The sequence below is a fragment of the Sciurus vulgaris genome, assembly GCF_902686455.1.
Source record: "Sciurus vulgaris genome assembly, chromosome: 5".
Classification (NCBI taxonomy): Eukaryota; Metazoa; Chordata; class Mammalia; order Rodentia; family Sciuridae; genus Sciurus; species Sciurus vulgaris.
Window position 1 is genome coordinate 178,517,975 of NC_136465.1, and position 13,409 is coordinate 178,531,383.

General features: G+C 58.3%; 1 protein-coding gene across 2 annotated transcripts in view; it reads left to right on the top strand.

The window, feature by feature from the left end:
- The window catches only part of TBC1D22A (TBC1 domain family member 22A), a 355,623-nt gene that overhangs the window by 312,927 nt on the left and 29,287 nt on the right, over positions 1-13,409 (top strand). For both annotated transcript variants that reach the window (XM_079140182.1, XM_079140181.1), the window contains one exon: positions 1,628-1,723. In XM_079140182.1, coding sequence (XP_078996308.1) covers positions 1,628-1,723 — 96 coding nt within the window. The remainder of the gene's footprint in view (positions 1-1,627; positions 1,724-13,409) is intronic.

Sequence of the window (13,409 nt, forward strand, 5' to 3'; positions counted from 1 at the left end):
CTTGGACCTCTCCCCAGCCTGTCCCTCTGCTCCCTGGCTACTCCTTAGGTCTTTCAGTCATCAGCATTCATTTCTGGCCTAGATCAATGGCCACTCTCCAGACTCATGTCCTGGGGCCACCTGGCACCTCCACTCGTAGGTCCAGCAGGTATTTAGAACTTGGCATGTCCACAGAAGAAATCATGACCTTCTCAACCAATTGCTGCTCCTGAGAATTCCCACAAACCTTTCTTAGTCTCAGGGGATGGGTCATGGCCAGTATGGGGGTTGTCCTCAATTCCTCTTTCTCTTGCACCCAGGGTTCTCATATCCATACGTGCATCCTGTCGGCTCAGCCTTCAGCCCACATCTAGAATCTGACCTCTTCCCGCAAGACTCTTGCCCTGCTTGGCCCACATCTCTGACACCTGTCAGTTTTTTGATGACCATGCCCTCCAGCGTGTCCCCTGGCTATGCCTCTCCCCACCTGCACTGTGCCCTGTCTGATCGCAGTGGGAGAACCAGCAGGATCCTTCCTCAAGGGTGCCTTACCCTGCCCAGAGCTCCCAGGCTCACAGGAGCAGACAGTGGCCAGAGCCCTGGGAACCTGCCCTGCTGCTCCCTTCACGCCTTGCTCTCTGTGGCCCTGTCAGCTTCCATTCTCAGGTGGTCTGTGACCCCAGGGTCTTCTTGTTTCTGAACCCAGCGTCTTCGTGTGTCTTGTTGCATCTACCTAGAACACCCTGCTCTGTGTCTCTAGGACTTAACCTTTTCTGGGTCTTTGCCTGAGTGTCTGCTTAGGTGGCTGCACCATGTTGGAATCACAGCCCCCAGCACACAGAGTCACGTGCTAGTCCCTGTCCCCTCAGTTGTTCCAAAGCATGTGCCCACCTTAGGTGCCGTGTGTTTTGTTTATACTAACTTAATAAGCTGGTGAGAACAGTTACGTAGGAACCACGTGCATGGCAGAATGGTGATGGTGGCATCTTGGGCACCCCAGCCTCAGCAGTCATCAGGGGACACTGAACTAGTGGCAGCACTGGGCAAGGGTCGCGGGCGCTGCTGCCGGGAGGGCGGCCTTTGTTCTGTGTGGATCTCAGCAAGTGAGTAGAGGAAGGCAGAGGGCAGGGTGCGCCCCGCCACAGCGAGGCCTGGGAGGCCAGCAGGTGCCCTGCACCCTCCTGGCCAGGACGTGTGCCAGCTCCTCGCCCTGTGTGTCCCCTGGTCCTGGTCCTGGCGTGCCTGTCCTGCCACTCCCTGCGCCCCACCGGGCCAGCTTGTCTTCCATGAGATGGAAGGTGCCTTCCTCACGGTGTCACGCCTGGCGTGGAACGAGCGCTCACCGGACTTGCCTTTGATGGCCATGGACGGTTACCTGTGCCAGGAGAAAGTGGGCAGCTGCCTCTGGCACTGCCTGAGCTTGGCCTGCTGTCCCATCCTGTTTATCAGGTTGCTCCGTAAAGAGGAAACGGGTTTATTTTAACGAGTCGCACATTTTGAAATTAAGTTGTTGAGTAAAAGTGAGAGGGTGCCAGCCACTGGGTGTCCCCTGAACCTGACGGGATGGCCCCAGTCACGCCAGCAGCCCCTCGGCTGCGCTGATAGCTCGCGCATTGACATCTCTCTCCCGGTTGTTTTTCTCTTTCAGTCTGAACCCGAGGGCTTTTCTCATTTCCACTTGTACGTTTGTGCTGCTTTTCTCGTGAGATGGAGGAAAGAAATACTAGAAGAAAGAGATTTTCAAGTAAGTAAATGCTTTTTCAGAAGTGCCCGCGTTTGGTTTTCTGCAGGGAGAGAGGTGTCTTAGTTTGGGTTCTGGGGTGGTCTGTGAAGGAGCTGTGAGCAGTGCTGGTCGGGTCCCCCCTGGCCGCCTGCTGCCTGAAGGCTCGCCTTGTGGAGGACACGGAGCCAGCGGCACAGTGTGGGCCATGGCAGGTAAGCTCGGCCAGAATCCCGAGCTGTCGAGAGTGTAACAAGCTCCCGGGCCAGCCCACGCCCTCGGCAGCGCGACCCTGGAGGGCACAGCGTACCTCCGTCTCCCGGAGCCCTCCTCACCGTGCCTGGACTGTGGTGCCTGAGGGATGGTGCTGGGGGAGACGCCATGCCACCTGCTTCCCATCTGGCCAGACAGCCTGGCAGCTGTGTGACTTGGGACACGCCTCATCCTCTCTGAGCCCTAAGCTCTCCTTAGTGACTTAGCAGGAGAGCTATACTTGAGCCCACTTATCAGAGGACTCATTGAACGTGCACCCTACAGGCCCTATGCCCCACCCAGGGGATGTCACGTGGACTTGAGTCCCCAGCCCCTGGCCCACCCCAACAGCTCCTCCGAATGGTACCCAAGAAGCATGGGGTTGTTTGGCTACCGTGGGGTGACAGCCACCATTACCTGAGGTGTGGACAGAAGTCTTCCCGGTACCTACACACCAGAGCAGGCCCAGTGCCCTTGTCCTAGGCAGGGATGGGGGCCAGGGGTACAGCAAAGAGGGCAGTCAGTGCCGGGCCTGAACCCTGCACTGGTGGGCTAAGGTCACCCTCCACCTCACCCTGTAGCCCCCAGCTCCTAGGTGAAAGGACAGGCTAGGTGGCCCCATAGTCCTCTGGCCCCACGGTGGTGACTTGAGGCAGCTTCCTGGCCTGCTTGTTCTGCAGCCCTGTGCTTGTGAGAGAGCCCCAAGCATCCTGCCACCACTGTCCTCAGAGGGCTCCGGTGAGTCAGGGGCATTCCCCTGCACTGCGCCTGCTTCTAGGTCAGGCACCAGGAGAAGCTAGCCAGGTGAGGTCCAGAAGTTGCCAGCAGGACCCTGGCCAGGCAGACAGAGCCCAGCTACCCTGAGCCCCAGGTACCCCTGGAGGAGGGAAGGAAGACATCTCCAGCCACTCTTACTGCCTTGTCCTGTCCAGCCTCCAACGCATAATGTGTGAATGGTAGCACAGGCCAGCATGCCTGCCCTGTGGGGTGTGTGCAGTGCTGCTGGAGCTGTGGCCCTCGGGATCGCCTGGTCCCCCTTCCCTCACATCTGAAGCCTACAAACCTGAGAGAGCCTGTGACTTCCTGCCACCAATAAGGCAGAATAAATGCTGGTACCGTACCCACCTCCTGCCCCAGGCGCTCTCACCCAGGGGGCCTGGAGGGCGGGGCTGGCTGTGAAGGCAGCAGCCTGCTGACCAGCTGGCCTGTTTATGGAAGAGCGAGGGGCCCAGCTTCCCTGGTGCACAGTGGCCACTCAGTGTGACTGGGGCCAGTGCGGTGAACATGCATTGGCCAGCATGCATTCCTGTGTCCCAGCTGTTCCCAGGGCCTCCCGGAGAACTTATTCCAGATCCAGCTGCTTCCTTCCCCCAAGAGTCAGGGTTGAGGGCTAACTGGCGACTCAGTGTTCTGCCACTGGGGCGTGGCCTCACTGGCTGGGAAGTAGCATTCCCAGAAGCCATCCTGAAGGACTGACCAAACTGGGGTTGGAGATGGTAGGAGCGGCCCTGCGGTGCAATCTGGAGCCAGGCTGCGTGCTGCAGTACCCGGACGGGACGCCTCAGTAGCCCACTCTGGACAGACGCCGGGCTGCATGTGTGCAAGACCTGCTCCCATGCAGGATGGTGTTCCCATTCTAGTGAGGAGCAAGTGGCCTTCAGCCAGGGGCTTAGCCTCTCCAGCCCCTCCCCAAGGTGACTCAAGGTAGGCCAGGTGCGTGCTAGCTGTGGGCTTTTCCAGGCTGCCCTTCTCTTGTTTTCCCTTTATTCACATGCCCTGGGGCTCGGGGACGGAAGGTAGGAGCAGTCACTGGACACAAGGGACTGCGGACAGCCCCCCGGGTCTCTGAGGAACAGGTGGCCACTCTGTGCCTACTGCTGGGCTGCAGACAGTGCTGTGCTGTTCAGGCTCCGGGCAGCGGTGGGAGCGTCCGGCCCTCCTCCTCTGGGCTTTGTTCCCTTACCTTGAGACTAAGGGAGGGTGGGGACCCCTGCCCAGAATCAGGCTGCCTGTGCAGCCCTGCAGCCGGGTGTGGACGGCAGGGCCTGGCAGAGGGGCCGCTTGATGGGGTTTCCCCATCTAAGCCCAGAACAGAGTGCTTCCCTGTCGTGGGAGATGCGGGGCGGGCACATGTGAGCCAGCACATGTTGTGGGAGGCTGAACTAAACGGGAAAGGAAATAGAAAACAGAACTAGAGCAAGAACCCCAGCAGTCCTGGGGAGCATGGGGGATCGGCATCTGTGATGGTGGCATTTTAGGAAATGTGGTACGAGGAGGAGGGCAGGCTGGATGGGTGAGTCCAGGATGTGTCTCCAGCAGAACCTTCTTGGTGCATGGCTCAAATCCCTCACCCTGCCGCACTGTGCTTTGCCATGGAAAATAACGGGTTGTTCAGAGTCATTTTCACAGGAGGAATTGTGGGCCATATGTCCAGGTGTGAGGCTGGGACCCTGCTGGTGCTAGACTGTGGGGCAGGGAGGGTCGGAGGCTGAGGAGCTGCCCTTCCTGCGCAGGCTTCTGGCTGGTTCTGGACATTCTGTGAACAGGGAAGGGTCAGTGGGAGAGAGTGTTAGGGCAGGGATTCAGGCTAGGGGGTCTGCTGGTCCCTAGGCAGGAGTACCTTCTGGAGAGGCGGGAACATTCTCTCCTGAGCTCTAGGTTCAGTGATTCGCACTCCATCCCCACCAGAGCTGCCTGTCCTGGAGAAGGGGCTCTCCTGCAGGCACTTGCCTCCCTTGGCATCTCTGTTTCTGCAGCCTGGCTCCGACTGAGCATGGCCCTTGGCACTCCCTCTGGGTGTTTGCCCACCAAGTGCACAGGCTCTGCAGAGTGGGTGTCAAACTGGCATCTCCTGCTGAGGCCTGTTCCACTGGGTCCCACCCTCATTTCCCACAGCTTAGGCTCCGCCTTTCTGGCCGCCTTTTCCCAGCCAGATTCTTGAGTCTTTGGGGAGAAAGGAGGTCCTTTGTGTGGAGTGCCTAGTGTCCCTAGAACACTCTCCACCCTCCTCGTGTGGTGACAGAGGTCTAAGGCCCATGCCTTCCACTGAGGCCTGCTGGTCCCTCTGGCCAGTTTGGGCCTGCAGACCTCCCCATAAGCCTGGAAATGACTGGCTCCAGCATGTCCCTGTGCTCAGAGAAAGGTCTCCATTGCTGTGGCACAAGCCCTTGGCAGGACACAAGCATGTTTCTTGCAAGGCCTTGGTGTGCTTCAAGCTTAAATGTTGGCTTTTCTGGTTCTTGGAAAGTCTGAAAATGAGTCGTCCTAGAGCATTTGCATCACCACGTCCACCTCCTCCACCAGGGTCAGCCTCCGAATCTGGCTTCACTGGGGATCCGCCTGCAGCCCCTTTCCAGCCATGCGCTGTGGTCCTCCTTCACAGCGGCCCTCTCTGCCGCCAGACGGCTCCTCATCTGTGCTCTTGGTGAGAGGTGCACTGGGCAGGATGGGTCCTGCCCTCCCAGCCACCAGAACCGGCCCAGAAGAGCCTGGATCCGGAAGTGCACTGTGAGGCTGGGAAACCCTCTGTGCCAGCAAGGACCCAGACGGTTGTTGGACGGTTGTTTTTGGTCTAAAGACAGTGGCCTTTAGACATGAGTGGAGGGGCCATTTGCAGGTTGTGCTCAGGTGGGAAGGCTGTGGCACTTCCGGAAACCTTGAGCTTCTCTGAGGAACCTCCGCACCTCGGTGAGGGGTGACTGGGCCTGCCTCGCTATAGACAGCCTCTCTGTGTGCGTGGGAGCTGCCCTTCCCCAGGCCCCTGAAGGTGGAGGGCGGGGAAGCCAGGGCCCTGGTTCTGAAAGTGCATTGCTCTTGAGTCCTGCCTGGCTATGGGCCCCACATCCAGGTGAGAGCTCCGGCCGTAGAGGAAGCAGCCCCACAGGTGTGGTCTGCCAGCCTTGGCCCAGGACCCCTCCCCTTCTCCTCCGGGTCTCAGGTGGAGCCCTGGCGATCTGCAGCCACTAGGCAGGAAAACCAGATGAGAAGAGGTGAGGTCAGCGACCAGTCCCATCAGGCCCGCCTCCCCAATCCTCACAGCCTGTTGGTTTTTCTTTGTTCAGGACCTCCCTGTGCTGTTTCTGCATGACTCCAGGGACAGGAGCGAAGGGACCACTCCTCAGGGCTCGGCGCAATGCTTTGTGTTGTGGGCACCTGGCGCAGTTACCCAGGGAGTAGGAGGAGTAGATCAGGTGCTGGGAGCCAGTGGGGACAGAGGACCAGAGAGCAGGATGGTGTTCCCCTCACAGAGTGGATCTGGCACCTGCCTGTTCTGCAGAGGGAAGTCATTTGGTACCAACACAGGGAATGCAGGGTGGTGGTAGGAGAGGTGTACCAGCAGGAGAGGCCCTGGCAGGAGGGAGAGCAAGCTAGAGCTTCCCCTGGACAGGAGACCCTTCCCCTGGATGGGGGGGCATCAGGCTCAGCAGGGGGTGGTGACCAGGGAGGTGCCTTGGAACGAGGACTCAGGACACAGGACGGGAGGGAAGGGGAGGTGGTGATTGAGGCTGAGGAGAAGCTGTTGGGGGGAAGTGGGATTGGAACCGACCAAAGGAACTGCAGGGGCAGAGGGGGTGGGAGAGCCCAGCAGGGGCAGAGGGTCCGCTGACAGCCAGACTAGCAGGAGCCCTCGAGCCACAGTGTGGGGATGGGCAGAGGGGATGGGCACTCTGTGGAACCAGGGTGGCACCTTCTCGGGCACAGAGGAGGAGAAGCTCGTTCTGCACCACGGCAGCAGCCGGAAGCGCATCCTGCGGATGTGGCACAGCACAGAAGCCACAGCAGCCTCCGGGCCAGTGGGCAGGCGGGAGCCCAGGCGATGCGGGACTGCGTACTCTGTCTCTGGGACTAGGTGGCAGCCCTTGGCTGCGCCATCTTTAGACCTCGGGTCTGGATTTAAAACCGAGGGCAACGTACAGAGAAGTGGGAGGAGACAGTGTCGTGGTCAGTCGCTGGAGGGTGGGTGCTGAGCCGCGGAGGCTTTCAAGTGTCCCTGTGGCACTTGCTGAAACAAGTCGTCTAAGCAGGCAATCATGAAGCAAGCCGCACGCCCTGAGCCCCGTCCTTTAAACCAGGCGATAGTGAGATGAGGCCTGGACGGCAGCCCCTCGGCTGCTGAAGAGCCCTCTTCACAGTGACCTAGGTCGAGATGAAAACGGTCCTGTGGTCACAGAAAGGTAATTAAACGTGAGCAGTGGGGCCAGTGCTGGGCCCCAAATCAAATTCAAAGCCACAGTGCTTTTATTATTATAAAACATCTTTTAAAGAGATAAAGTGAACCTTTAATTCAAAAAGTTAAAGGAGAAACATAAAGTCAGCTTTTGATCAAGCTGACAAAGGAGTGAATGATGACAGTGGGCTGGGAAGAGCCGAGAGCAGAGGGCCAAGCACGGCCTGGCCTGGGGGAGGGCGGCGGAGGCCGAGCCCTGGGTCAGGAGCACTGTCCTCTGTGCTGGGAAAGGGGGAAATATAAAATACTAAAACTGCCTGAAGATAAGGTTAAAAAAGCTTGACAACCTGATTGGACCCCTAATTTCAGCATGAATTTAAATATTGCCAAAGCCTTACTTTGAAGGCCAGCAAATGTCTTTCCAGAGGCTTTGTCCACACAGTCTCAGAGAGGAGTGGAGCTTGGCATTCCGCCTCGCAGAGCTGGGCAGCTGGGGCACGTTGTCCTGTCTCCATCTCGGTGTCAGTGACTTCTGCGCGGCAGCTGTGTCTGTCCACCTGTCTCTGCATCATCTTGCAGTGTCCCAGTTTCTGCTGCTGGTGATTCATCAACAGCAGGTGTTCGTGTCTCCGAGTCTGAGGCCAAGCACCAGCAGCCCCAGAGTCTGGCTCCCAGGACGGCTCCCTGTGGCTGGGTCCTTGCATGGTGTGCAGGTAGCGTGCAGAAGGGCCCAGGGCTCTGCTGCTATGCAAGACCTTGACCTGCTCCCAGAGGCCTGCCTCAGGGCTCTCGGGGCAGTGTCCCCACAGGAACGTGGGGCTGTCATGGTAGGTAGGAGCTGTCCCCCAGAGGCCCATGTGCGAGGCTGGGCAGAAACTGATGCTCGGAGGTGAACCGGTTAGACTGAGCTGTACTGATAGGATCGGCTGGGTGTGGCCGGAGGAGGCGGGTCCCTGGGGCGTGCCTCTGGGGTTTGCAGAGCTTTGCTCTGCCATGCTCTTCCACCTTCCTTCTGCCTCACCCTAAGCCCCAGGCTGTGGAGTCAGCCAGCCAGGCTCAAACCAGAATGCACCGAACCTTCTCTGAGTTGTGAGGTGCTTTGGCCACAGTGATGCAAAACTGACGAAAACAGGTTTTGGACTGTAGCGTACAGTCACACGTTCATGTATGTAAGCGCACAGCTCAGGGATGCTCTAGGCCTGCTCACTGGACACCTTAGCCTCATCACGCCAGGCCCAGGAAGGTGCCAATGTAAACGTGCGTGGAATAAAGCCCTTGCTAATACGGAAGCAGGCACACACAAAAATCTGATTAGACTCTGATTGTTCTTACAGTAGAAATATAAATATTTTTAGTGGTATGCCAACAAATTTAAATCATCAGTAGTAACTAAAAAAATATTCCATAAAATCTTTTTACACTAGGAATTCTGAATTGGTTTGTTTTGGCAAATCTGCTGTGTTGGGGTCCCACCATCGCCACCCTGGGCTTCTTAGCAGGACTCACAAGTCTCAGTCATACTCAGTGGCCAAGACTTGCCACCATGACGGAGCCAGGGCTGTCGGGAAAGCCTGCAGGTGGTATAGGGGAGCAGGGACAGGCTCCCTGTGCTCCTCCTGAGGGACCACGGGAAGGACGCTCTCCCTACGGCAGCCATGGAACACCAGGCCCAGGGGAACCTACTAGGAACCCAGAGACCAAAGTCTCTGGTTGGGGGCTGGTCCAGCGTTTTCACATCTGACTGTAAACCCAGATCCCAGAAGAAATGCTGGTGTTCACAAGAACAGGCGGCCCATCTGAGCAGCCCGAGGCACACCCTCCCCACCCACTCACCTGTAGGAGCGCTGGTGTCCTCCAGGACCTGCCTGCTGTGCTGAGTGTTCCTGTGCACCACCCATGTGGCGTCTGCCAGTGACCAAAGGTGCAGGTCACCGGACATCTGAGGAGCCCTAGCAGCCTTTCCTGGGTGTGATAGAAGGAGAAACTGCCCTTCATCAAGTAGAAGTAAGAGAGTGTCTTCTTAACGCGCTAAAGAATATCTCAGATCCACAGCCACTAGCACCGAGGGAGTGCTGGAAACCGCCTGTCCGGGTCGGGAGGCGCCTGCTTCTCCCTCATGAGCAGGGTCAGGGTGAGCGAAGCCTGCTCACTGGCCTCGCACAGGGCACTGGGGCTCTCTAGAGCAGGAGCAGGTGGCACCAGAATGATGTTTGTGCAGAGGCATCTGCTTCTCAGCCTCTGCCCAGCCGTGGTGTCCACGGGGCAGGGAGGAAGGTGAAGAGAGCCAGAGCCAGACACGGTAGGGCCCGAGCCCAGGCTAGTGGACTCAGACAGACTCAGACAGACACATGGACAGAAGGAGTAGGAGTGTGTGTTCTGGCTCATTTGAGCCTTAACTCTTACTGGAGCAGGAATAAAAGTCTCTCCTGGAAACCCCTCGCCACTGCTCACCCTCCCCCGATTGGAACTAGACATGGTGTTACTCCTGTGGCTCATTCACCACACTGTGCAGTTGGCTTACGGTGACCAGAGCCCCAGGTGCCCAGGGAAGTGCTAGGGATAGCCTGTCCAAATCAGGAGCACTCCTCCCAAAGAATGTGGCAGTTTGCTCCCAGGGTGCATTCCAAGTGCTGTGGAAGCTGCAAACATCCCTGCCAGAAACATCATAACCAAAACGAAAAGGCAGGCGACAGCAGAAATGAAGAGATAAATGAATGAAATTGTTCACAAGCGGGACTCAAATAGCTATGTCCTTAATACACGATCAACACATACAAGCACTAAGAGAAACGTTCTCGTGGAAAACAAACATGGAGAACAGATGTCCCTCAAAAGATTACGCAAGAAGACCCTGTCTTCCAGTCATTAATAAAGTCTAAAAACAAGCACAAAGGACACTGTCTGCAAGCAGCGCTGCTTAGACCCTCCTCACGGTGGGCAGAGGCGGCAGGCTGTGTGCTGGCTGGAGGGTGCGTGGCGTTGGCCTTTCTGGAGAGATTTCTGCTTTCATCAGGGCTGAGCCCTGTGCAGCACCCACCGTGGTCCTGGGGATGAGTCGCAGGGCAGGAACGGGAGGGGGCGGTTCCCTAAATCATGGCATGTCGCTCGCTGGAATATTTCACGACCCCCAGAACTTGTACTTGGGGATGCCATTTGCTGACGGCCACACCCAGCTCATTCTAGGCGCAGAAGCGGCATGAAGGAACTGGCTCTCTCGAGGTCCCGGGTTCGCTGCGCCTGTGCACAGGGCGAAGACTGAACCAAAAGAAGTCGCAGCCTTAGCGTTATTGAGTCTTGGCTGGTGGAATTACAGCTATTTTTATTTTCTCACATGAACTTTTCCAGCTTTTCACATCCTCTTCAACATGTGTAAGCCTGGGTTCCTCCTCGGGGTTGTGTCCATGTGAAGCACCTTTCCCACTTTGTGGGGGTGCAGCAGGAGGTGAGGCTGCTTTGTGAAGCTCATGGCTTGTAGCCGTGCTCAGGGGCACTGGGCCAGCAGTGCAGAGCCCACGGTGTGATCCTGAGGACCTCAGTGCCCACCAGCACCCACAGGCAGTGGGCACTCAGTAACCAGGTGCTTCCTGATTCAGAGGAGATTTGGGAGGTGGGGACTGGAACCCAAAAGGGTCAGTAGCGTTGCACCAAGCAGGAGGCGAGTGGGCATGCGGTCTCTCCAATGGCTCCGGAGTGGCAGAGTTCTGGGGAGGCCGGCCACCGTGACAGGCTTGTTGAACCACTTGGTCCAGCCCATGGGGGACTCTCAGGGTGTGGCACCTCGCTCCCCAGTATCTTCTGCGTACCCCTCTGCAGATGAGGTGGTCTAGGAGGTCACGTCTGAGTCACCCGTGTAGATCTGCATGCAAACTGGGCTGACCACCAGTCGGAGGCCTTCAAGCCCCACCCCAAGGCCCAGCACCCCCTTTGAGGCCATGCAAGGACCCCTGTACTCATCCTTCCCAGATGCTCTGGCCTCAGACTTTAGGGCTCTCTGGTATAGAAACAACTAGGAAAGACAGCAGAGTCTCTTTTAGACACCAGTATTTACAAAGACCAGGACGACAGTAAGAGTCACGACCCCAAGCTTTGCAGAAAGCAAGCTGAGCCTCAGTGTGCAGAGGGTGTGCAGAGGGAGGGGCGGGTGGCCTCCCCCTCCCGCCTCCAGTGCTGGTTCCAGTGGGCACGGACCCTCAGCTCCCCTGGCGTTTGCTTCCTGGCAAGCCTCAGCACACCTTAGCTAGAAACTGCCTGCTTGGACTTCCTGACCTGGGTACACAGGCTGCTCTCAAAGTCACTTTCAGCTGTGGAATTACACCTGGAGGGAGGTGGGAGTCAGCACCTGCCTGAGGGAGCTTTCCATCTGGAGTTTACTCTCCCTGGAAGAACTGCTACTCAAGGCCACCAGGTCTCGGCCCCCCAAGAAGCCAAGGGGAGTCCCATGCTGTTCCTCCCTCAGGAAGGCTGGTGGTGAGAGGGCCTCGGCTTTATCCTGGCCTCCTCAGCCTTCCATTAGACACGAAGCCAGAGAACCTGTATGCTTCCGAGGTGGCGTTTCCTCCCTCTGCCTGGGGCAGCGTGGACTTCTGTTGGAGGCCACTCAGGATCCTTGTCCTGAAGTCCCTCATGCCTCTGGCCCCCGTGCGTTGTGTGACCTTGACTGCAAGTCCTCCAGCTAAACCTCCCACCGAGCATTTGCTGTGCACCAATGGGCAGGTGGACTTTGGGCCTGTGGTCCTGACAGGCCTGCATCTCTGCCTGCTGTGCTTGGTCCAGCTTCCTGTGGGCAAATCCACCACTGTCCTGAGTCACACACACCTAGGACCGGGTTAATTATTTCGGGGACATAGTCCTGCCTGCTGGTTGTCAGACAGCCCGAAGCCAGTGTGTCCTCCCATCTGGCTTATGTGGGTTTGTTTCACCCAGTGTTCATTCAAAGCAGCAAATGTCACGAAATGCCAAAGCAAAGATCAATTGTCTCCTTCCTTATCATTCCCAGACATTTTACAGACAAAACTGGGTCAGTTGAAATCTAATCTTTAAGTGGACCAAGCCTGCTGTGCAGCTGGAGGCCATGCACTGAAGTGTGGGCCGTACCACCGGGAGGCGCCATGTGGGGCTGTGGAGCAGGACTTCTGGGGGCCCAGACCCTGGCCTCCGTGCTGTGTGACATTGGGAAGCTTAGGAGAAGGACACCGTCCGTGGTGTCTGGCATGTAGCAGGCTGGTGGCGGGTGCGCTCAGAGCTGGGAGGAGTCCTTGCAGGGAGCTGCAGAGAGAGGAGGGGACCCCACGCAGAGGACAGCGCTGACCAGATCCTGCTGCAGAGCAGCCAGGGCCTGTGCTGCCGGGCCTTCCAGCAGGGGTGTGGGCCAGTGGATGAAGAGTACGATGGGCTCCCGTGCGGGGAGTTGGGAGCAGGGGACTGCGGGAGGCGAGGAGGGAGACCACAGTGCTGCCTCGTGCGGGACGCACAGCTGAGCCGCCCGGCCTCGTGGTGCCCTGCAGCCCTGTGCCCCACCTGCCCTGCAGAGCACTATTGCCAGGGCCCAGAGCCCTGTGAGAGGGAGGATGCTGCAGCAAAGGCGGGAGGTCTCCTGGAGTGAGGGCCAGAGTGGCCAGCTGAGGAGACAGGGCCTCCCAGGAGGGCTTTGGCGCCATCTGAGAGGGCAGCAGGAAGGGGTCAGTTGAGAGGTGGAAGCTCTCTGAAGATGCCCTGGGCTTCAGTGGTGTGGCCAGCATTGTCCTCCCAGGGGAAGGGGTGCAGGGGATGTGGAGACTGGGACGAGCTGTGGGGACGGGCTTGCTTCCTGCCTGGGGAGCAGGGGGCCTTTGGTATTGGTAGGTTCCTGGGGCGGGGCTGGATTTGGGTTCAGTCCGTCAGTGGTCCGAAAGCAGCATGTTTAGGGAGATGACTTGGCAGTGCTGGGCGGCTGACTGGCTGTGCAAGTGGGCCCCTCAGGGACAGAGGATAGGCCTGCTTCTGCAGGAGTCTGTCCTGCAGCCACAGAGATGTGGGGGCAGGAAAGGGACCAGAGTGTACGGGGCAGCTGGGAGGAGAAAGGTATGGCCCAGCAGGGGAGGTCAAGAGGGGCCTGAGCAAGCAGGACCAGGTGTGGCCCTGGTGGTTGCTGCACCCGGCCTGAGGCTGGTGTGGAGCTCCCCACCTCCCCACGGGGCCTAGACTCAGGCTCCCCTCCCAGCTGACTTCCATCCATCCCGGGTCAAGGGAGCCCACCTCGTCAAGGGGTCTTCTCAGGGACAAGGCTGAGAGGCCCTGGCAGCCAGGCTAGCG